The sequence below is a fragment of the Ahaetulla prasina genome, chromosome 5 (assembly GCF_028640845.1).
Source record: "Ahaetulla prasina isolate Xishuangbanna chromosome 5, ASM2864084v1, whole genome shotgun sequence".
Taxonomy (NCBI): Eukaryota; Metazoa; Chordata; class Lepidosauria; order Squamata; family Colubridae; genus Ahaetulla; species Ahaetulla prasina.
The window spans coordinates 92,879,125-92,904,312 of record NC_080543.1 but is presented as its reverse complement, the minus strand read 5'-3'; the positions used below and the strand labels follow the sequence as shown (position 1 = coordinate 92,904,312).

The window sequence follows — 25,188 nt, the reverse complement described above, 5'->3', positions numbered from 1 at the left end:
TCAAGGGAGCCCCATGTAGAGGCGTTGCAGTAATCCAGGCGAGACGTCACGAGGGCGTGAGTGACCGTGCATAGGGCATCCCGGTCTAGAAAGGGGCGCAACTGGCGCACCAGGCGAACCTGGTAAAAAGCTCTCCTGGAGACGGCCGTCAAGTGATCTTCAAAAGACAGCCGTTCATCCAGGAGGACGCCCAAGTTGCGCACCCCTTCCATCGGGGCCAATAACTTGCCCCCAACAGTCAGCTGAGGACTCAGCTGACTGTACCGAGATGCCGGCATCCACAGCCACTCTGTCTTGGAGGGATTGAGCTTGAGCCTGTTTCTCCCCATCCAGACCCGTACGGCCTCCAAGCACCGGGACAACACTTCGATAGCTTCGTTGGGGTGGCCCGGTGTGAAAAAGTACAGCTGGGTGTCATCAGCGTACAGCTGGTACCTCACACCGAAGCCACTGATGATCTCACCCAGCGGCTTCATATAGATGTTGAACAGAAGGGGCGAGAGGATCGACCCCTGCGGCACCCCACAAGTGAGGTGCCTCGGAGGCGACCTCTGCCCCCGTCAACACCGTCTGCGACCGATCGGAGAGATAGGAGGAGAACCACCGATAAACGGTGCCTCCCACTCCCAATCCCCCCAACCGGCGCAGCAGGATACCATGGTCGATGGTATCAAAAGCCGCTGAGAGGTCTAACAGGACCAGGGCAGAGGAACATCCTCTATCCCTGGCCCTCCAGAGATCATCCACCAACGCGACCAAAGCCGTCTCAGTGCTGTAACCGGGCGGAAGCGGACTGGAGCAGGTCTAGATAGACAGTTTCATCCAGGTGCAAGGGAAACTGATATGCCACCATACTCTCTACAACCTTCGCCGTGAGCGAAGGTTGGAGACCGGACGATAATTACCTAAAACAGCGGGTCAGGAAGGCTTCTTGAGGAGGGGTCTCACCACCGCCTCTTTCAAGGCGGTCGGGAAGACTCCCTCCACCAAGGAAGCGCTCGTAATTGCCTGGAGCCAGCCTCGTGTCACCTCCTGAGTGGCCAGCACCAGCCAGGAGGGGCACGGGTCCATTTTCCTTTTGTGTAGCAATGAAACATACAATTCAGTAGGGATTTCTGAAGGAATGCCAAAGCTGCACATGGAACTCTGGAAGTCGTGCTCCTGTGTTGTATTCTGTAACTGCAGATGGGTTTCAGTGGTTTAAATTTTCAGGAGGTGAAGGATGGCGGCTAAAAAAACATGCAAGAAATTAGCCCAAAAAAGAGAAGTAGCAATGATGGATGAAGGTTTAGGATAAATTCTGGTTTAGTCAGTTAGCTGTACAAATTCTCAAAGTCAAGGTAGAATAAAGCTTCAATAAAATATACAATATCACTACAATTAACCTTCATAGTGGGTGATGGAAGGTCTGCTCAAAGTGGTTCAGAGAGTTAAGAACTTAGTCTAGCAGGCAGGTGCAACATGGCTGAAATCAATTTTTTTTGTTAAATTATATTCTATTTAATATTCTTAGGTTGAGACTAATGTTATGTTGACGTAACAGTAAACTACTTATTATACCTTAATATACCCAAAGTTGATATGGTTGTGATGTAAGTAGTAGACTTGTAAATTAAGTATTATTAATAGTTAGGTTTATAGCCCTTTCTTCTTTCAGCAGAAGACAGTTTACATGAGATGACCCATCAGTTTATCTCCATATTTTAATCTTATAATATGGTAAGACAAATCAGACCAAGAATGTTTGACTGGATCAAAGTCAATAAAATTTCCATGGCTGAGGGAATAGCCAAGAATCTTGTTCTCTTCAAGTCTAGTTCAGCACCGCCCTGGGAATTTTGTTTGAAAGTACAAAGAAGCAGGACTTAACTCTTTACAGAGTCAGCATATTGCCCCCAACAATCTGGGTCCTTAGATTGATGGGGATTCCCCTGCTATTGGTGGTTAGTAGACTAAGAAGACAATCAACATCCCAGCTTGTTGGTTCACCCAGTTTTATGCTAATACCCAGTGTTTTAATGTTTTATATTGCTGTATAAAATACGTATTTAATGTTTTTATGATGTTGCAAGCTGCCCAGAATTACCTGGCAGACATGGGTGGCATATGAATTTAATAAATAAATAAAACACCTCAACCTCTATTCAATATAATTGTCGCATATAGATAACTACTTCCTGTACAAAAATTTAAAATTATCCTGGAACTGCTTTCTTCTCATTGTCATCACTAACTCAGTGTTGAAAAGCTGACAAGCTTTATATCAGGAGTAACATTTTTATTAACCAAGTTTACATTAATTTTTAAGTCCACTGGAGTCAACGTTGTATCTGCAGTCTCATCACTGTGATTGGAGCTCTTGTCTCTTAAAAATTTGCTGGAGGACCTTTCTCCCAGAAGCAAAGCAGGTTGCAGCTATCAAGACAAATAACTAGAGTGAGGAAATAGTCGTTTGTATTTCCAGAGGGCAGAGTCGCTTATGATGACCTTTACTTTAGCTGTATTATCTTCAGGAGCAACATCAACTTCTTGTACTACTGCTTCTTTGTACAGCCAACTGCAATGATACAATACAACTGTTGTTTTATTACTAGAGAAATAAAGTTATTAATCAGAGTATCACAAAACCCATGGTTTTGAGGATGAGAAATATATTCTAAGCTTGCATGCTTTCTCTTACTTTTTTGTAAAATTGAATCATTTGAATCTTTTTGACTTTTTCAAATGGGTTTCCTGAGGTTTGAGACTTATAAACACAAGTATGTAGTTTCAATGTACGACCATTCGCTTAGAAACTATTTGAAGTTATCACCTACCGCAAAAAGGGGACTTACAACCCAGATCCTAAGTTCCAATAGTAGGCCACCCTGTGATTGCTCTTTGGGTGCTCTGGAACATGGTGGCATTTATGGCCATTTGCAGCATCCTGCAGTCCTGTAACCATGTTTTAAGACAGTTTTGCAGAAAACCAGCATCTGGCACTTCCAATTTTTAATAAAACCGCACCACAGTGAACAGCTTAACAATGCGTGACCACAGCTCTACAGCTTACTCTTATCATGTCTATAGCTTGGTTTTTTGCTGTTGGCAGGGCAACATTTGTGTAAATGCACAGCCAATAAATTAACAGAGAAAAAAATTTAGTTATTAAATGGGCTTAGCAAATTAAAAAATTGGATGAGTAAGTAGCATTAAACTTGTTTACAGAGTCAATAAAACAAAAAGAACCAAAAGCAAACTGATTCTAAAAAGTAGAATTTTGATACTAATTGGCATGATTTTCCAGCCATTGCTGGTGTGTAGTTGCCACTGACCTGAGCTGAGGTCCAGATAAATTGATTTTAATTGTCATATTTTTTTTCCCAGTTTCTTTCAAAACTCTTGCCTCAATTTCTTCTTTCAGCTCTTTTAAACCATGTCCAAGGAGAGCTGAAGTGACTATAGCATTTTGTTCTTCAGGTTGATATCTAGCAGCAAACAGACATCATAAAAATAGACCTTGGCGCAGGAGACAATTGTGAAATAACTATAGAAATTTAGCTTGTTTATATAAAACACACACATTTTATACAACTATATTTTAGTTTGTTGTAAACAAGTAAGAAATATTTATTTTCTGAGGGGTATTTATCATATCATATTAATATCATATAGTAGGAAAACAACTTCTATTACATACTAAGTGTGTAGCAGTGTTACATACTAATACAATTTTGTTTGGAAGATAATTTAAAAGTACCAGAGAGGATCAGAAGGGGGAAATGAATATGTTCATTTGGAGTCTTTTGTTTTTTCTGGTTCTCTCTCCAAAATCTGAACCATTGCATCAACTGCCACGTAGGATGAAGTAAGACAGGTAACAGTCACCTCAGAAACCTGTTACATTGGTTTCTTCCATCCCAGATCCACTCCAGATTGTTATTAATTCTGCTCTTTGGGTAGAATCCTAGTATTTTATTTCTTTTTAATAAATCTTAAATGTACCATGTAAACGGATCCCTTTTTTCTGTAGAAGAATGCAGCTAACATATATTTAAATAACAAAATAAGTAATACCATCAGCCAAAGCTGTCAGAATAGCACACTTAGCTATCAGCACCACTTAAGCTTCCACAGACTGTCAATTCTAGAAGCATTTTTAGGCTAAAAAAAATTTTAGGCTAAAAAAGAAACTAATTTTGTCCAATTATAAATGTATCATTGATCAGATTAATTAAATTCCTGCTGCACATTATAATGAAAATAATTCTGGGATGCAAAATATTTTACTTCTTATAGTGATATGATAAGCTTGTGGTTCCACCATAGTAATTCTAAACACTTTTGGGTTTAGTTTGTTGTGAACTAAGATAGTCAACACATAAACTACAATAGCATTTTGAAAGTTAGGTTATCTTGTACCTCTCTACTAAATCCACTTTGTTGTGTACTTCAATAATGGATTCAAGCAGATGATTGGGAATATTAAGATTCTTGAGAACTGATAATACAGTTTTCTTTTGGAGGCTGGTTTCTGGATGGCTAACGTCTCTCACATGAACAATTAAATCCTAGCAGCAAATAACACAGAGATATTACTCAGTGATTTGATAGGAAGAAAAAAAGGTAAGATTTTTTGCAGACATTACAAAACCAGCTACAAAACTGAAACTAAACTACTGGAAAGGTGTTAGATGGCTGATATTTATCATGAATGATACCATAAAGTAAAAAATAAATTGCATGATAAAAATCAAATGTTAACTTCAATTTGTGTCCCAACCCAAACTCACAACATATTCAAAAGATGTTGTGCTGACAGGCCAAAATTAAGGTGTTGTTCAGTATTTTTTGTTAGTCCCAATATTCAAACAATTCTCTCATAGTTATTATTTGCATTAGACCAGGGGTGTCAAATTCAATTTTATTGAGGGAGAAATCAACATTGTGGTTGTCCTCTGTGGGCTGGGGGTGAGGGGAAGGGGGCATGGCCAGGGAAAGGGGTATGGTCGGAGTAATTGCAAATGCCTGGGCATGGCCCGGGGGCATGGCCCGATTGACATCACTTGCGTGGGTGGTGCCTGTGGATTTGGGCGGGATTGGGGAGGGAATCCAGGGGTCTCCAATGGGTGGGGCGCTGGGCGGGAGGCTTGTCCCACAGGATGAGGTGAGGTGAGGCAGAGGCGGGGCGCTGGGCGGGAGGCTTGTCCCGCAGGATGAGGTGAGGTGAGGCAGAGGCGGGGCGCTGGGCGGGAGGCTTGCCCCGCAGGATGAGGTGAGGCAGAGGGCGGGGCAGCTATAGCCAGAAACCCGTCAGCCACCGTGCACTTGCTGCCCTTTGTGTGTGTGTGGAGGAGATAGTTTCTAGTTGCCGGCCCCTCAGCTGTGAGGACTGATGGATGTGCTTACTCCATCCCACTGTCTGTTTTGGCTTGTGGTTGGAGAGCACGACGCTGCTGGTCATCTCCTCAGCCTGCTCGCAGGTCTTGCCCTTGGCTTGTGCGTGGAGCATGTTCCTCTCGCATACCCAACTGCAGCAGTGGGTGCACGAGAAGGGTGCTTTGCTAGCAGTCACTGCAGGAAGCGGGGGAGGGTGCAGCATTTTTCTGTCCGCTACCAGACACAACACGAGGCGCCCGGCTCGGCTTTCCCTGAAGCGGGGCATGGGGCAGGATAGGAAGCGGCATCCGTCCCAAGGCTGGAGGAAGAGGGCCTTTGAGCCCCAGGCTTGGGCAGCACCTTGCTGACTCACCTGCTCACACGTAGGGAAGCCCTGCTAACCGTGAGCTGCACCTTCTGAGGAATTTGGCTGCAATCCTCAACTCGGAATGGAGATGCAGTGAGGGGAGGGGCTGCAAGAGAGAAGGCTGCCTTCAGTCCAGGGAAGGGACTGCAGCCTTGGGGGTTCCATCTGAAGGAGCTGCGTCAGTTGGGCAGCGCCCTGAAAGTGCTCTTGAGCTGCTGCCTCTCAGGGTAGGCCCAACTGATGCAGCGCCCTGAAAGTGCTCTTGAGCTGCTGCCTCTCAGGGTAGGCGGAGCTCAGCTTTCCTTGCTGAGCAGTCCCTGTGAAGGAGGTGTATCATCTACCCCTCTACTCAACAGGCCAACCCAGCCTGAAGGAGGCAAAGTGGCCAGCTAGAAAGGCGTGTTCCCCTCGTGTACCTGATGCACTTTGGCATCACTGAGGCTGCCAGCAGTTTGTGCAGGTCCATTAGGCCACTGCTGTTGCTGCCCAGATCACCAGGCCTTCCCAGCCCGAAGGAGGCAAAGCCAGCTAAAAAGGCTGAGTAGAGGTGGCAAAGCAAGCCCAGCCCAGCAGAGATGGGGAGGGGGGGAGTGACGCATGCGATTCTGGCTGGGCTTTGGTGGCCATAGCTCTGATGCGGATCAAGCTTTCACCACTCATGGTGGCTGCCTTTTGCCTGCTGGGAATGGGTGTGCTTTCTCCACTTCTACTTGCCCTTTCTAGCTGGCCGCTTTGCCTCCTTTGGGCTGGGTGGACCTGGTGTTCCAGGCAGCGATGGCAGCAGCCTAATGGACCTGCGCGAGCTGCTGGCAGCCTCAGTGGTGCCAAAATACATCAGGTACGTGAGGGGAACACACTCCACCAAGGGCAAGACCTATGAGGGGGCCAAGGAGATGACTAGCAGTGACCTGCTCTCCAACTGCAAGCCAAAAGAGATGGGACGGAGTAGGCAGCAACCACCCGACCCCCTCACCTTGTCTTTGCCCGCATCAGAAGCAACAGCTGAAGGCAGAGGCATGTGGTCCAGCCTGCTGGATGTGCCGGGCAGCTACCTGCTCTTTCCCAGGGATGGTGCAGGCACGTCTGGTGGTCAGCATCACGTGCTTCCCACCCCCCACTCTGTTGCCACCATGCCTGTTTCTTGGAGGGCTAATTGTGCTGGACACCTCCCCCCGTGTGCACACACACACCTGAAAGGTTGGCAAGGGCACCCATCCTGGAAATGATAAGAGGCTGGGCAGCGTTGCTTCAGTCCTGCCCATCCCATCCTGGCAGGCGTGTGTCGCTTCCACCCAGCCCATGCCACCTGGGCAGGCATGCTTGCGCATAGGAGGTGCGCAAACCTGGCCCACCCCATCCTGGTAGATGCCTGCACACATGCAGCTGCCACCTCCACATGCCTGCCAGGATTGGTTGGGCTAGGCTAAAGTGATGGGGGCCGGACCCTTACTGTTTCCAGGCAGCCGTGCTGGGTCTTCTCTCTTCAACTCCAGCTTCTTAACCATGGCATTATGCCAACCCTCAGGAAGTCAATTATTACTTCCAAAATGTGTAGTTTAAACTGATAAAACTATACTGCCATACTAGCTTTTCCTATAGGTGTTTGAATAAAAGGTTGAATTCCTCACACAAGAATACATTACAGAAGGACTGGTATGGCTGCATGAGTCGGAAACATAGTTTAAACTAATGATGCTTATGTCTTTCAAAAGCCCACATTCAGTTCTGCCAAATGATGTTTTGCTACTTTTTCTATTATGTACTGGTCTTCTTTCTTTTTACTCTTAAATTAGAAACGGACCTGTTATTCTTTTTTGAATTGATAAAATGAATGAATGAACAAAGAAATATGTAATTGCTGTGGTACTTACTGAGCAAGCTACATCTTCTAATGTAGCTGAAAATGATTCAACAAGGTTGTGGGGCAACTGAGAGAGAAATCCAATGGTATCAACATACAGAACAGTCAATCGAGATGGCAGGTAACCAGCATGAGCTGTAATGTCCAATGTGGCAAAAAGTTGATCTCGAGGCTGTAACTTTGCATCCCCTGTGAGGGCCTTGATTAGAGTGGTTTTCCCTAACATAAAGATAGAAGTGATATAAACGGAACAGTTTGCTTCCTGTAATCTTTCGTTAAAAGAGATAAATAATGACAATAATAGAAAATCACTACTGAATGCATATATAGTACATCAATCTCTAGCTTCAAGGCATATGTTATTTACTTAGACAACACAGTTAGACAACACAGTATCAACAGTAGAAACCTTCAAATTTCTAAGTTCTATCATATCGCAAGATCTAAAATGGACAGCTAACATCAAAAACATCATTAAAAAAGGACAGCAAAGAATGTTCTTTCTGCGCCAACTCAGTAAGCTCAAACTGCCCAAGGAGCTGCTGATTCAGTTCTACAGAGGAATTATTGAGTCTGTCATTTGCACCTCTATAACTGTCTGGTTCAGTTCTGCAACCCAACAAGAAAAACACAGACTTCAGAGGATAATTAGAACTGCAGAAAAAATAATTGCTACCAACCTGCCTTCCATTGAGGACCTGTATACTGCACGAATCAAGAAGAGGGCCGTGAAAATATTTACAGACCCCTCGCATCCTGGACATAAACTGTTTCAACTCCTACCCCCAAAACGACGCTATAGAGCACTGCACACCAGAACAACTAGACACAAGAACAGTTTTTTCCCGAAGGCCATCACTCTGCTAAACAAATAATTCCATCAACACTGTCAAACTATTTACTGAATCTGCACTACTATTAATCTTCTCATAGTTCCCATCACCAATCTCTTTCCATTTATGACTGTATGACTATAACTTGTTGCTGGCAATCCTTATGATTTATATTGATATATTGACCATCAATTGTATTGTAAATGTTGTACCTTGATGAACGTATCTTTTCTTTTATGTACACTGAGAGCATATGCACCAAGACAAATTCCTTGTGTGTCCAATCACACTTGGCCAATAAAAATTCTATTATCTATTATCTATCTATTACTTGAAACTGGGAAATTTCCTCCCAATTTAAAATCTAATTTTTCCTGTAGTCTTCTAGGTGGAAAGGACAGCAAAAGCTACAACTACAATTTAGAATGTGCATGCCAATTTTCCAATCAGGAAATCCCCCATCTTATTTTCTACAAATTTAAACATTCTGCTATACAAAGGCATATACATGTTTACGTGAATATCCAGTATGATGGTCCTTACCACAATTAGTATAGCCCATTACTGAAATAATTGGAAATTCACATTTCTTCCGTTGTTTTCTGAGTAAACTTCTATTTTTTTTAAGCTTCCTTAGAGCCTTTCGAATTTTAACTTCTTTTTCTTTTAAGAGACGAAGCTGAATTTCCATGAAGGTTTCACCTGTCAAAAGTATAGTAACAAAATATTAGGATTGCTGCATTTTTATTTTTATACCTATGCAGTATAAAAATAAAAATGCAGTAATCATATTTTGCACCAATATTTTGCTGCCATCAGTAGCCTGTCATATTTACATTAATCAGAGTAAATGAGCATATAAAGAAACATTATGCTGATTTGCAACAATTCTGACAATAATAGTTCTGACAATGACAATAAACATTCTCAAAATTTCAAAAATTATATATTTCTAAAACTTTATACTTTTATTGAAATTCTCTCTTATAAATTTTGATAATGATTAAAATTGCATGTATACTATGGAAATCCGGAATTTTAGGAGTCAAGAACTCAAAAGCTGAACTTACACAATGGTTCCTTGGTACTCAACCGTTTTGAAAGTCATTGAATTTGGTACTCCAGGCATTTTGACACAAAATTTTTTGGTACTCATTGCGCCTCCCAGAACCAATTAACGATGAGTATCAAGGGACCACTGTACAATATCACAGAAGATGTATATTCCTTAAGGCTAGTTATGCCCTCATCAACGTATCATAGCTACGGCAATCTCTAAACATTAACTGATTTACACTAAGACATTTTTATAATCAACAATCTATGGAAAGAATAAAAAATATTTTTGTATTCCTGTTTGGAGTTTTCTATGGAGAATCCTCAGAATCAGATCTAAGCAAATATTTTAATATAAGTTTGCTTACCATTATAAGAAAAGTTCTATAAAAACTTAGTTCTTAATTGTTTTTTTCAGGACCATACATGTAGATGGCCAAATACTATAAGACTGTCTCAACCTACAAGTCAGTTATTTTAACAAGAATTTTTGCTATTATATAGAAAGTTAAGTACAAGGTCAAATACTTCGTAAACTTATTGTTTTGAAGTAAAGTGAAAGATTTATAGCTTCTTTTATGGGAAAATATTTTTGAATGTTTTGATTGGTTATTGAGATATTTTCTTTTCCAACTTATTCATACTACCTGATCCCATAATGTATCTTGAGCCACCTCTCTGTTGATCTAATTGAGCAGCTTCATTTCTTACATTGGTTCTGGGAAAAGACAGAAGGAATATTTTAAGCCTTTGAATGGATCTACTAGTCTATTGAAAGTTTATAATACAACAGAAATACAGGCGGTCCTTGAATTACATCCACCAATTATGTCCAGAAAATTTGTTGCAAAGTGGTATGGCCATTAGGTGAGGCGTCTTATGAGTACAACCAATTTTAAGAATTAAGCAAATCACCACCAACATTGAAACATCAAATGATATCAATTTGCGACATTCCCTATCAGTTTATCTACTCTTTTGCTTGTTGAAAGCTCAGTGAGAAGATAATTTCAACCTGGTTCCCAAGTGCTCAAATTATGATCATGTGACTGCAGAGGTGGCATGATAGTCGTAACTTTGAAGATGGGTTATAAGCCACTGTTTTCAACGCCAACATAATTCTAACCTTTGTTAAATTAATAGTTGTAATTTGAAGACCATTTGAAGCTCCGACTCAGCTAATATATTTATTAAGCGCAATTGATTTCAATGAATATAGATTTTCAAATATTCCTAAAGATTGTGCTGCCCAAATTGTGGCACGTAATTGTGGCCTTGTTGCTATTACAACTATGCTATTGATTTCCTATATTTTAATTTAAATCTTGTTAATCATAAGCCATTTGGAATCCTTGGAAGTAGAGCAGAGCAGCATTTAAGCCAAAGTAATACACAGGTAAATACTATTTAATATAGAAAGTAATACATAAATAATACAATTATGGTTATGTAACTCTAGTTATTATTAACAATAAAAATATTGCAACCAGTTGACATTCATAATAATTTAAAATAAATTTGGAATTCAGAGTAAAATCTATTTTTGGAGAACACTGATATTCAAATGGTGCTTTCAATGTGAGAAATATATTGAGAATTAGTCCAGAAACTGATACCATAAGTTATTGCAGGATTTCCAAAAGCTCTCTCTCTCTCACACATACATCCTCAAACACAAAGCCACAGAATAAAACAAAATATTATTATGTGGAATCAGATTTCCATGTTTGATCTAAATTTCCTTATACGAAACATTGTACAAATGTATAGACATATAATCTAATGCAAGTATTATTTTAATTATTACCTGAAAATATATTTTCCATGTCGTTGATATTAACATTACTTTTACTACTTTGTGTACCTTAGAAGTGGGAGTTCAGCCAAAGCTATCTGGAGTTTTGCCTCCTTTGTTTGAGCATTACATCGGAAAATATGAAGGACAATGGTGTATCTGTCAAAAACCTTCACACCCCAGGCCTTTTCAAGTTCTTTCTATACAAATATAACACAAACGGAAATTTTTAATATTTCTGCAAATTTATTTGCATTCAAGTCTCTCTCTAGCCTATAATGAATGAAAGCCCAAGCAGATCATGTGGAGATAATTCATTGTATGTTATCATCATACAGTGCACTATAATTACAAAGAAACATTTGTGGTGCCGATGACCCGTTTTCATAAGTGCAGCATCTGAGGGTGAAAAGTTACAAAGAACTCAGAAAAGTAAAGTATGCCAAACTAGATCAAATAATTATAGATGCAAAGTTAAATATTTATTGACATAAATGAATATGCCTCCTCTTATTCTAGGCAGCTGACAATAAAACACGATGCTATTGAGCATAACAATTAAAATATATTCAATAAATACAAATACATCATGTAACCTCTCAGATATGACAAAATACCTACTCCCAATATTTTCTACCCTGTTTCCCCCAAAATAAGACATCCCCTGATAATAAGCCTAATTGGGCTTTTGAACGCATAGCAATAAGGCCAAGCGCTTATTTCAGGGTTCAAAAAAATATAAGACAGGATCTTATTTTTGGGGAAACACGGTATTATAATAGAAATTCCCTCTCCAATCTCAAGGGCTATGGGAAAAGTATGGTCTTGGCAGTCTTCCAAATTGGTAACAGGAAAGAGGCCACCTTGTGGGGAAACTATTCCAAAGAAAATATTGCTACTGAGCAGATCTGTTTACACACTCTTCCAGAAGGTACATGATGGAGGACTTTAATTAGCCTGGCATCTGATGGAAGACAAGCTGTGCCACGCAGAGCTTTTCTAGGAAATTTCTGACTTGTCTTGCAGAAGCCTTCCCCCCGTCCGGGGGTAGATTTAATCTGATAACAACAGAAAGCTGTAGGATTTTTTCCTCTCGGTTGATTTAAATTGTTACTATTTAGGAGTTGACAGAAAATAGTACCAGCATGAATTAATCTCAATAATGGGAGTAATATAAATACCTAAAGTAAAACCTCCAAACTTCCAAAATCCCTGAACTCAGGTAAGCTTCCTTAATAGCTTGTTTTAGGCATTTGCAGATGCTGGTTTGCAAGTTATCTGAAATCAGCACTTGTATTTTTTAAGTGGGAATTAGGAAGTAACCAACCACAAAAACTAACTGTGCTGACTTCTATGTTATTATCCTGCTTATCTAACTTCAACCAGAGCCATGTTGTAGTTGGCATTTGGCATCATTACTGGTCAGGTATTTATTATAAAGATGATGCTATCCATTCAACCATGTTGATTCTTGACAATTCTATGGACCAAGCCTCTTCACATTTTCCAATCTTATATGGGTTCTTTCAGTTTTTTTAATGCTATGGCTGCTGTCAGGTTTACTGGAAACACGCACACCGTATTCATATAAAAAATTCCAAAAAGTTGAATTAAAAGAATTAATATTTTCAAACTAAAATGTACTTACTTTAGTGACAGGAGAGAGCATTTCTACATTTACGAAGACAGATGATAAAAGAGGCAATCTTTTAATTTTTTCTGAAAGGAAATGATTAAGATAATTATATTTGAAAAGTAAGATATAATTATTTTTGTTTTAGCAATGGAATAATATTAAATCTCTGATAGCAAGGTATAGCATCACTCATGTTAAAAAAATTAAGATGTACAATATCCACTATTTCTAATTTATCTGAAATTAAAACATTTAAAATATGACAATACTGTGTTTTCATTGCAAGCAAGGATTTGGCCCAGGTTTCATACAAATAGAAATATTCATAGGAACTTAATTACAGGTAGTCCATGTGTTACAGATGGAATGGAGCTTGCCCACTCCATTTGTAACCCAAGGATTCGTAGGAGTGAATCTCGTACCTTGAATGCGATCACTCCCTCCTTTCGCCCACACATTTGCTAATCAAATGCAAGGCTCGTTAAGTGCACATGAGGTATCTCAGGGTGGGGAAGGCGATGGGGGGAGGCCTAGTGATGGAACAGGCCCCCTGCTTCAGACCACCCAAGGCTTCCCCCGACCCATAGATACCTCATTTTCCCTCCCCTGGAGGTCCTTCCGGGCCTTCTTTCTCGCCACCGAACCGCTTTGGCAATGAAAACGGAGGCATGGAGGGCTGTGCGTGTCATTCCAGGCCTTCTTTCTCACCCTCAAACTGCTTGAGGAAGGCTTTGGCAATGAAAAAGACTTGGAGGGCCACACACACACCTTTGGGCCTCCTTTCTTGCCGCTGAAGCATTTGAGGATTGCGTCCCTGTGGGCTTTGGCAGCCCTTTGCAAAAAGCCTTTGCTGGTAGGAACAGAGCTTTGGAGGAGGCGTCCGCCCCCTCCAAGCTTTGCTGGTGCCGACAAAGGGCTGCCAAAACCAGAGGGACGCAATCTCCCTGTAGGCTTCGGCAAGGAAATGGCAAATGGAGGGTAGACCTGAAGAATCGAAGTCTTCCATCTATTTGCAAACATCCAGGCCTCAATTTGTAGAGAATAGAGGCTTAAAATGTGAGATCATGAAAGATTAGTAGCACAAGATCTCGCGTTATTGATCTCGCATGATCTCGGGATTTGTTAGGCCTCTGTTCTCTATGAATTCACCGAAACCCGGAAACAACGAAGAAGGCAAAGAAACCATGACAGAGAGATCTTTGCAAGATGAGTCTCCAGAGGTAGAGAGCCTGTGAAGACCCGGCCAGGTATGTGTATGAATAGGCAGAGCAAAGTTGCAAAACCTCTATGGTTGCTTGTAAGGGTGAACTACTGCCATGGTACTACAACATTCAAATTTCAGGACTTGTTCATAAACACTAGGGGGCACTTATCATGTAACTTCGAAACTCGCTAAGGGAATGCTCATAACCTGGGGATTATTTGTATTACAGGCAATCGTACATTAAGATAAGTTTTGAGATACATTCTTACCAGTTAAAAGTTGAAAATTTCCTTTGTGAAAGATAAATTTCTTGTCAGGAATTTGTATAGGCAGAATGATTTTATCTATCACGGTCCAGTTTTGAAGGGTGTTTATTAGAGTAACAGCTTCAGCTAGCTGCAATTCAGCTATAACATTGGGGAAAAAATTAATTGTAACAATAATTGCACATCACATACTTCTAACATTTGCCTATATATAAACAACTGTATTAAAATGGATATGATACTTTGTAATATATATTTCTTTGAAATTAAGGGAAAATACTACAGAAATACGGAATTCCATTAGCAGGCTTTCCATATATCAATAGCAGAGTCATCAGTAAAATGTCAATGCATTCATTCAAGATTGAATGCATTAAATGATAAATCGCAAATTGGATCAGTGGTTTTCTATCTTTTCCTTTATAAGCATCTAACAGCAACAAAGATTTCTGAGAACCACCATATAAACCAGTTTGGTAATATGGCATGTAATTCCTAAAGATGATGCCCACTGAATACCAACATTTAATAAAAATGGCTACATTAAAAAAATAAAATGTCTGAAATCACAAATCACAAAATTTCATGAGATTTTGATGTTCCTGTCCTGTTTAGAATCTTATAATAGTGGCAAAAAAAAATAAATCCCAAATTTTTAAAAACATGACCTCTCAATATTTCCCCTCTTTTAAAAACATGTATATTTGCGTATCAGCACTAACTACCTGTAGTAATCTTTAAAAAAAACCATTGTTTTAAAATGTCAATTTTTGGCTTGCCATTTGTAGAGTAGCTGAAAATGGATGAAGAGTATGAACACATTTGGATTTGATTGTTAAAAAAAAAGTGTATGCTTTGTCCATTTTAAAGAATTTGAGACAAAAGAAACTATGCCCTTTCCCCAAAGACCATCAAGTATGATTAAAGTGCAAATATAACATGATAAAATAGTTCAATCACAACAGGAGAATGTTAACTAGCTTTTACTTAAATGTTAACTTTAAATGAAAGCTTCTTTGATATCCCCTTTTTAGTATTGAGAGATCAGTGTTTAGTATTGAGAGATCAGTGTCAATCTACTGCAAAAAGTTGTGAAAGAACACTAGAAAGTATACTGTCTTTTAGGCATCCTCTAGATCAGGGGTCCTCAACCTTTTAGACCTCAGGGACCACTAAATTCATAATTTTAAATCCCACGGACCACTAATATGATCTGCCTGAGGTGGGCGTGTTTGGGTGTGTCATGTGACTGGGTGGGTGTGGCCAACTCAATGTCACTCACATCGAGGGGTGCCTCGCTGGCCTCTGCTCACCCTTCTCCTGCCAGCCACTTCTTGCCTCCCCGCCCGGGGTCATTAGGGCCCCAACAGAAAGCAATTATTGGAGCTAAGCGGCCACCATGAAAAAGAGTTGGTAAAACAGCTCAGTTCAAATTGGATCTGACCAAGGAGACTCAGCAGAAGCACCTCACTAAGGACTACGAGCATAGGCTTTCCAAGCAGAGGGAAGACCTGTAGGAGTGCAAGGCCAGGTACCGACACCTGGAGGCTCAGCGGGCTGAGATGGTTAGCCAGTTCCAGGCCATGATGCAGTCCCATTGGAACAAGGCACTCCGGCTCTTCGCCACTAGTGGCGCTTCCCTCCAGCCTTTGCCCAAAGCCCCGCATCAGGAGGCTGAAGCAGACCCCAAGTTGGAATTTCTGCCTCCCTCTGATCTCCACAAAAAGACTCCAAAGGGGGAGACTCTCTGCAGCAACACAAACTGTTCATCGCACATATGAATGTGGGGCCATAGTTTGAGGATCCCTGATTTAGTGCAATATTAAAAAATGCAAATAATTTTTCAGCTCTAGATTTCTTCATTTCAGAGGTCATAGTCCTACCCTTGGTGTTCCTTGAAATGGCCTGATTTTCTAAACCACTGCACTGCATCATCATAGTAACCCCATCTTTCCATTACTGGAAATATTATGCATGCAACTTGGGAAAAAACCCACATTATGAGAAAAGCTGCAACTTTTACTAAAAAAAAAAAGTTCTACCCTATCACTATCCCGTGTTATATAATGGCAGTTTATTAAATCCCTCGGAAGCAGGTTCTTGCTTGGGAGAGTTTCTCAGCATTTGCGCAGCGTCCAAATGCACCAAGCGTGGCTCATGCATGCAGCCAAACTGAGCTGCATCTCGGTTGGCCACTCCATTGCAGTCACGGTGACAACCTTGATCACACCTGTGGTCAGCTTCGGCTTGTCAGGTCCCCATTTCACAGCCGGGTGTACAATAAACACCCTTTGAGTCTCCAGCGTGAGAAAAGGTAATCTCGACTCCTCCAACAGCTTGTCTTCTGCATCCAGGTCTTCGACGTCGTCCAGGTCGTCGTCGTCTTCTTCTTCATTGTCGTTGTCTACGAGGTCCCCCTCCTCGTTGTCTTCTGTCCCCCAGGAAGAGAGCGTACCAGCCCCGCTCTTTCCCCGAGCCGGTCCGTTGCCGGCTGGCGGCTGGCGATAACTGACAGCCGAGTTGTGCCAAAACCTAACGGGATTTCGCCACTGACAGCTAGCTGGCAGCAGGCGAACCTCCGGGCGCAATATCTGAACCAAGCATTGCCATTGCCGCCACCGGGAACCCATGGCAGTCAATACGTGCAACGCTCATTACTTTCCCCAAGGGGCTCTACCTCGGTTAAGAACAAGATCTGCGACGGAACGGAAGTGCCTTCTTTGTTGATCCCACCGGTTGGTGCAGCGCGCCTAGAAACCCCGCCCCTCTCCGCCATTCTTTCCCCCCCCCCGGGCGAAGAAAAAAAAAAAAGCCGAGGGGCGGGGTTTGAAGAGAGCCTCTCCCTTCCAGATCACGAGCCGATACTCTTTTCCGGGCGGCTGTCCCGTTCCTTTTTCCATGGGGCGGATCGAGGCGCGTGAAGGGAGAGCGACGGGAGGAGGGCGGGAATTGGCCCTCGCTCTGCGCCAGGGATTGAATCGGCAGCAGGAAAGCGGCAGCTCAGACTGACGCTGGGACCGCCCTGCCTCGTTCTTTCGGCTCCGAATCGGGTCCTTCTCTGGACCGGCGCAGCCCGCTGGGTAGGGGGCGCGCGCGGGTCCCTGTCCGGGCGCAGGGCTGGGCTGGGCTGGGCTTGGGGAGGGGGTGAACCGGCCGTGGACAGAGCTTTGCTCCCTCTTTTGGTTCTCCCGCGGGGTTTGCAATATGCGCCCAATCCCCTGCAGCTTTCCTCCCTCGCTGTCTTTCTGTAGCTGCTCCGCCGCCCTCCTTTACGCTGGCTTTAATATCTCGTAATATCTCCTTCTTGATGCCCCCCCCCCTTCAAGGCTCTTTCTTTTGCAAACCAAAAACTTCCATGGCTGAGGCTTTGTTTAATTCCAGTTCACGGTCTTAACCTCCCACTCCCACATGAGTTCTTTGCGCTCAAAGCGTTAAAAAAAAGGTGGCGGTAGCGTCTTTGTAATTTGGGAGGTTTTTTTTTTTTCTTTTTTGCATCCGACTTTGACAGGGCAGAGTAAACTCCTTCCTTCATGTGCATTGCTGCCATATTTGTATGCTTGTCTTTGATTTGCGCTCATTGTGATATGAAATGTCTCCTTTCTTGCACTGTCTGCACTATACAGTATTGGCCAACCTTGTGGAAACCTTTTGGGGAAAGTGTATTTATGAGGTTTGATGGCTTAGTAACACCACTTTTTGGGGGGGTAGTACCATAAAGTTATAGATCAATGGAAAGATAATTTAATCAATAATTTAATGCAACGAAGTTTGTTCAATTATCTGTATTCTATGAAAAGTTATAGCTAAATAACCAGAAAAAGGAAAGCACAACTTGCTCAGGTAGCTTTCCTTCATCTGATTGCAGCCTCAGTGTTTAGAGAGCCAATCGGGTGTCATCTTGTTTTGGCAATGAGCCAATCAGATCACAGTAGGATTCAGTTATTGATGTCTTGTATTCAAGCTGAGAGGAGGGCATTTGTCAGTGTGTTATGTGATCGCAATCAAGTTGGTTGGGCTTTCTGGTGTTCTTTCATTTAGTGAGCTTGTAAAATGTAATAAAATTAAAGTAATAGTGCAAAGAGTTGACTGGCCACCCAGAAAACAATGTAAAATAGTATTATTAACTGAACAAGGCTACAGTTATAAACAAATTAGAAGAAAAATTGGTGGAAACTTAACAAAAGATGGCATTTCTAAGTTTCTGAAGAGGTATAAGGAGACTCAGTCACTACAAAACCACACTGGTAAAGGCAGGAAAAGGTGCACAACAGCAAGTGATGATAGAAGAATTAAGAGACTATGCCTACGTGACAGAAGAAAATCATCTGGGTCTATACAAGATGAAATGGCGCAATGCAATATGAAGTTGAGTGCAAGGACTGTTTGGCGCAGACTGCAAGAATTTGGCCTAAAATCTAGAATTCCACCAAAACCATTTTCAGCTCTCAAAGAAAGGTTGAAAAGCATTACATTCTTGATTAAATTATCTTTCCATTGATATATAATTTTATGGTACTATTCAAAAAAAGTGGTATTATTGGCCATCAAATCTTAAAAATGCACTTTTCCCAAAAGGTTTCCTCAGTTTTGGCCACTACTGTACTTTGTGCAGCTTTGCACACAGTTAAGGACTTTATTTTCATGTTACAGTTTTATGTGGTCTACTGCATCATAATGAAGTAATGATCTAAACTTAGAAGAAAGGAGGTAGAGAAAGAGCTTCCTACCTGTCAGATCTTAGAATACTATATACTGTACAGGCTTCAAGCCACCACATAGAGAGTTTTAAATAATTTCCACACTTCCTCTATCTTGGAATGGGAAATTTCTCTGTTTTTATAGTGTGTCCTATATTTAGTAATCTAAAATGCCAAATGCAAAGATTCAGTTGGGAGTTGAATTCCCAATAGGGTTTGACCTGTAGGGCTTCTACGCATGTGCAGATCACCCATGATGACATTGGGGCGGGTGGCGTCCCGCTGGTTTTACTATCAGTTCTATAGAACCAGACCGAACTGGGAGCAACCCACCACTGGGTTTGATCATCTGGTTACTTGCATTTTGATGATTCACAATATAGATGAAATCGGTAACAAGGCACTTCCTGGTTGTACCTCTAACTGTGTGTAAGAGTATTTCATCAAGAACAAATTATTAGGATGTCCCAAAGGTGTTTTCAAGAGGCAACTGGACTTTCTGGTTTTTCTTTGAAGACGTTTTGTTAGCAAAGTGTCTTAAAAAAAATCCAGAAAATCCAGTTGCCTCTTGAAAAAACACCTTTGGGACAATCATGACCTGGAGGACTGAGAATCTCCATAGACAAATTATTAGGATGATCGTGGTAAGAGATTTCCAATAGACACTCACTTAAGAATGTGAGTACAGAGGAAAAGAAAACTTTAGACCAATAATCTGCAGTTTTACAGTTTTCCTTTCTGAGAATATGATATCTAGTGATATCCTGGTTCTAAACCACTTGGAAACACCTTTTAGTTATTGTTGGTACTAACAGTTGTTATATTTGTGAGCATTGAGACATTGTGAAAATGCTTTACCATTTTTAAGAATAGTACGTTCAGTGAAGATATGTTTTCTTTGTTCTGAACATAGTATATATGATCAAATAATTTGATCAAATAAATGATCAAAATAAAGTGAGAGGTAGATGAATAAAAACCTTTGTTCATACCATTAGTCTTCTTTCCCCCCAAATTCTAAATATTTTAGACTTTATTCATATGAAAGGTGTTAGAGGGTTAACTTCCTTAGATATCATATTATAGCATCTATCCCATTGCAATTTGATGGATCCAAATTATGATGTTTTTATTATGGTTTTAACTTAATATATTATCTCCTATATTGGATTGTATTGTGTGTGTATTTGCTGATGCTTTAGTAAACTAAATTTGTATATCAGTGATTGCATGACCTCTGTAGGTGCCATATGCTAATAATATTTTATTGGTCATTGTTTCCTATATATTGGCCAAATTTATGTAGGGTTGAATGGATGTTGTCTATGTTGTTGTAGATTTATATATCATCTTTATATGGCTTATGTTCTAGATCATGGGTGTCAAACTTGCGGCATCAAGTTGCCATCACATGATGTTTCGTGACATTTTCCCCCTTTGCGGAGCTGGGGTGGGCGTACCTGCATGTGACGCACACAGCCCGTTGACTGCCAGTTTGACACCCCTGTTCTAGATTTAATCCTTTCCTAGTCCTAAATATTGTTTTATAAAAATATTTAACTTGAATTTCCTTTTTCTTCTGCAGAACACACAAACTAATTTAGGTAATTTATTCCTTGACTACTTTATTAACAAAGCATACTTTGTTTTTTTATTTTTCCATATCTTTTTTTAACTTGGCAAAAAACTTGCCTTGCTTTGTATCCATTGGACATCCATTGTTGTAGGAAATTGTTTTTTTACCTAAAATGCTCAATATTTACATGCTAAAATTTTGATTTTATAAATAAATTCCCAAGAATACTTCCTTAATAAAATATGGCAACATCAGTATTCTACAGTATCTTAAAACTCTACTTATCTTGGAATATCTGCTATATAGTCCAGATGTTTTCTTTATGGTTGTCTTGACCTTGCAGTACATGTTAGTTTATATCTGCAAAAAGCAGCCACTGTACCTTTTCTGTATCAGAAATGACAGTGAGGGAGGATATGGAAACTTTGAAAGAACAACATTACAAAAAATCATTTTTCCAACTCCCCTTAATCATGCTTGATTCATGTGAGGCCTGTATATATTTACCAAGATAGTCTCTTGGTTTAGGTTAGATAGTCCCCTAACCTAAAACATAGTGAGCACCTGACGAAATAATGGAAGATCTTAGTGCAAAGGCATCTGCAGGGGCAAATAACATGTTGATTATGTCATCATTCAGATGCAATGACTTATGTTCTTGTGTCAGATGTTAGGATACAAGTACATACTATTAGCATTTGTGTGATGCTGTCATAATGCACATCATTTTGATGTTCCTGTAATTTGCTGAAGGCAAGATTGTAGCAGGTTTGCTACAGTTTGAACATACAGTCCCCTATTCCAGCAGTGCCTTTTTGGCTCCTGGGACCAGTTTCATGGAAGACAATATTTCCACGGATCTGGGGGGAGGGAGATGGTTTCAATTGCTTACCTCCAGCTGTGTAGCCCAGTTCCTAACAGGCCATGGACCAGTACTGGGGAGCCCCTGCCCTAGTCATTATGTGAATTGCTTTCACACATACATCTGAGCAGCTTACTGATGTTAAACGATTCTTTTTTACAGTGGTATTTTATGATAACATAGCAAGTAACTTTGCCCACATGAGCTTATTTTAAAAGAGGCCCTTGTTTATGGAGTAAACTTGTGACCATAAAATGAAATGATTTTTGTTAACGGATGTCCTAAATAGGGAATCAGCTCATAATGTAAGTCGAAACGTAAGGGACCTTAATAAATGGAGACTGTGCTTGCTTGTATTTTTTTAATTGAGAATTAAACAGGACATTGCCTTTGGGGTTGGGATGAGAACTCAACCCATCTTTTACCTGGGTTAAGACTAGCAGTTAAGACTAGTAGTAGACAAAATAATTTCTAATTTAAAAAGTGCTAAAGTGTGAGAAACCTCTGGAAGGGCTACAATTTGTAAAGATACAACATGGTTTGAAAATAATAGTAGAAGAAAAAGTAAGCAGCTTTAATTCAGAAAGGAAAATGGGCAGATTGACAGAGGTGGACTGTAGCAGTACATACTTTCTCATATTTTAATTAAATTCAGATAAGCACTGAGGAATATATGCTGTTTATTTCAAAGGAAGCATGTCTCAAACCCCTAGGACTGCTGGAGACCCTTAACTAATTGTCATATCATCTAATTGTCAGTTTTGGAAGACAGTTTTCTTTTTGCTTCTTAACTGTCACATATTTTAGCTGGGGAAGTTGGGAGGGGGTTGTTGTTGGAGCGATAGAAAGTTAGTCATAACAACATTCCGTATTCAAGGACTTTTGCCTGTGTCTGATGTAGACTGCCTGAAGATTGTATCCAATTGAGTGTGAAGAGTTGATTGGACAATGTGATGAACTTATGGGTGTGGGGCAGGGCTGTGAACTGTCAACTGGGTATGGAAAACCTGGAAGCTTTCAGTTTCGGGTTTTCCCAGCTGTCCCAACATGACATCTCTAATAAATTGGAACTTTGAGGAACCTCAAGCCTCAGAGCTTTATTTTGTTGGGGGTGTTCCTTGGAACCCTGAACATGAATGTTCTTTTCTTGGGATGCTCATCTTCAATTATTCAGGAGAGGGCCTGGCAAAACAACCATGTACACAAGGAACTAAATGTGTTATTGAAAGCTGATATAGCAATTTTTTTTGAAGGTACTGTAGTGTATTTACCTCAAATAGTGCCCTTTCCTTAGATTTAGATTTAGATTTATTAGATTTTTATACTGCCCTTCTCCCGAAGGACTCAGGGCGGTTCACAGCCAGAATAAAACAATATTTATGTACACAATAAAACAAAAATTAAAAAACTTATTGAATATCAGGCCTAAATTAAAACCATTTAAAACCATAAAAACCCCGTAAAATTTATATCAGAATATTAAAAGCTACTAAAAATTTCTATGCCAGTCCTGCGTGAATAAATAGGTAAGTCTTCAACTCGCGGCGGAAGGTCCGAAGGTCAGGCAGTTGACGGAGTCCTGGGGGAAGTTCATTCCAGAGGGTGGGAGCCCCCACAGAGAAGGCCCTTCCCCTGGGGGCCGCCAGCCGACATTGCTTGGCGGACGGCACCCTGAGGAGTCCCTCTCTGTGAGAGCGCACGGGTCGGTGGGAGGCAATCGGTAGCAGTAGGCGGTCCCATAAGTAACCCTTCTCTTTCCTTCCCTCTCATTCTTTCCCCTTCCAACCCCCTCTGGATACCTCAACAAATTATACATCAGTTGGTCAACAAATTATATACTTCAGTAGATCGCAGAATCAGAGTATCTTGCTTGAGTATGTTTATAATCCTTGCAAAGAGAGTCTGTTTTTCCTTATCATATTAAATGGAGTACTTTTCTCTTAAACACCCTAGACATCAACTGTACACCTCAAAGTGTGAGCTACTGTATTACCAGTAGTATTTTTCCTCATTTGTGTACTGATTTCTGTCTGCAGTTAGATAACTGGCTTTCATCATAAATGTTGCTAAATTACTTGTGATATCTGTAGGATCATTGACACATAATGACATTGATTACAATGTTACTGAAGTTTATTTTTGCTAAAATTTAATTGTACATTTTCCTTGGGAATTGCTACTTTTGTATCTTTTATGGGACTGTGTATTTCAGTGTTGTAGTTTCGCAGGGATGCTACAGAAAATAAACTAAAATGTCTTCTATATTCTTTTTCATATTGAAGTATCTTCTCTGGATAATTTACTTTCTGCCCTGCTGAGAGGATGTAGTGTTAATGATAGCAGAATCCGGTTCAGTTGCCAATTTTTCTAACCACAAGTAAGTTTCTAACAATAGCATACAAACATTACCTTGGCATTTTTATTTAAAACTATGTTTCATTAAATTATATTTATGGTTTGGAAATGTGGGTAAATGTCTGTACATCTATTTATAGACCTGTTCGTTTGTTACACAACTAGAGTTTTTTCAGTTAATGTTTCAGATAATCCCCACCAACATCTCTTAAATTGCTCTACAATAGAGAAGTTGTGGTGGATAATACTGCATGTGTTTTGGCTTCCAGGTATTTCTGTACTTTGCTATTGTAAAATTGTGTGAATGCCTCACACACTCACAATTCCATACATTCAAAGACTGTTCTTCACATATTTTGAGTGTGAATGTCTCCAGGAGAAAGATGTCAGTTCAATGATGTTCGAGAGGATCATGGGTGAGTACTTAGCCAACCCTGATGGCTAAACACACCATTCTATTTAGTTAGGGAAAAAAAATAAAGCTCTGTTTTTAAAAAGTACTTTATTTACTTTATTTTACTTTAAATAAGAGAACCAGCCATCCAAGGTTATTGCTTTTTCCTCAAAGGAGAAAAGAGCAATGACTTCTCTTCAACTCTACACTCACACGGTAGTTGGTTGTGAACATTTACCATACCACTTAGAATAGATGTCTCAATCATGAATTTGCAGCAGGGAAGGAGATGGATGATTATATATAGGACACAAGCAATGTTGTTCCTCTGGACCTTTTGCCTAAATATGCTTGTGTTGTCTGTGGGCAGAAGAAGGAAGGAATACAGAATATATGAATAGGGACAGGTTGGATGAAGATACACATACACACACACACACACACACACACACACACACAGCAAATCAGATTAGATTTTTCTTTTTCCTTGTGGGATACGTGGATGAGTTTGGTAAGTGGGGAACAGATTGGAAGGCTAGAAATGATTGTCCATAGAGCTATGAGAAATGTTAACAAAAGTCAAGTGAAAGATGTCCTGTGTCTATCATTTTTCCCACTGAAAACAAATGCATTATAGAACTGGAATAGAAGTAAATCATAAAAGTAGTTGATTTCAACCAAAAATGTTAAACCCCATCATCCTGGCACTACTACTCCATTGTGAAGTGTGTGTCTATTGCCAAATCATTGTGTACAAGTAATCCTCGACTTACAACAGTTCATTTAATGACTGTTCAAAGTTACAATAGCACTGAAAAAAGTGACTTATGACCATTTTTCACTGTTACAACCTTTGTAACATCTCCATGATCATGTGATCAAAATTCAAATGCTTGGCAGCCGATTCATATTTATGACCCTTCCAAGG

The 25,188-nt window shown here is 40.5% G+C and overlaps 2 protein-coding genes across 5 annotated transcripts in view; one reads left to right on the top strand and one right to left on the bottom strand.

Moving 5' to 3' along the window:
* Positions 1-924: 924 nt before the first annotated feature.
* On the bottom strand, positions 925-17,047 carry GTPBP6 (GTP binding protein 6 (putative)). The gene is made up of 10 exons (XM_058186666.1): positions 16,607-17,047; positions 14,380-14,517; positions 12,919-12,989; positions 11,340-11,470; positions 10,123-10,193; positions 8,963-9,121; positions 7,597-7,805; positions 4,402-4,550; positions 3,315-3,467; positions 925-2,557 (listed from the first exon to the last, which is right to left on the bottom strand). The coding sequence occupies exons 1-10, from the start codon at positions 17,004-17,006 to the stop codon at positions 2,419-2,421; spliced, it is 1,620 nt and encodes a 539-aa protein (XP_058042649.1). The 5' UTR covers positions 17,007-17,047; the 3' UTR covers positions 925-2,418.
* Positions 17,048-17,222: 175 nt separating this feature from the next.
* LOC131200184 (cohesin subunit SA-2-like) overlaps positions 17,223-25,188 on the top strand; it is a 62,408-nt gene continuing 54,442 nt past the window's right edge. For 2 of the 4 annotated variants that reach the window (XM_058186661.1, XM_058186657.1), the window contains exons 1-3: positions 17,223-17,456; positions 23,794-23,888; positions 24,136-24,282. In XM_058186661.1, the coding sequence (XP_058042644.1) occupies positions 24,233-24,282 (50 nt within the window). In that variant the 5' untranslated portion in view covers positions 17,223-17,456; positions 23,794-23,888; positions 24,136-24,232. Of the gene's footprint in view, positions 17,457-20,658; positions 20,678-20,701; positions 23,386-23,793; positions 23,889-24,135; positions 24,283-25,188 lie in introns of those variants that run through there. The other 2 variants (XM_058186659.1, XM_058186660.1) reach the window with 2 other exon arrangements.

What these genes read in the sequence shown, in the direction of transcription:
- GTPBP6 (XM_058186666.1), bottom strand. Translation starts at nt 17,006, where the DNA reads ATGGGTTCCCGGTGGCGGCAATGGCAATGCTTGGTTCAGATATTGCGC. An exon ending in GCTGAACTCCCACTTCTAAG is followed by an intron (nt 10,194 to 11,339) that starts GTACACAAAGTA and finishes GTCTTTTCCCAG; the next exon opens with AACCAATGTAAGAAATGAAG. An exon ending in AATGGGCTATACTAATTGTG is followed by an intron (nt 7,806 to 8,962) that starts GTAAGGACCATC and finishes TCTTTATGTTAG; the next exon opens with GGAAAACCACTCTAATCAAG.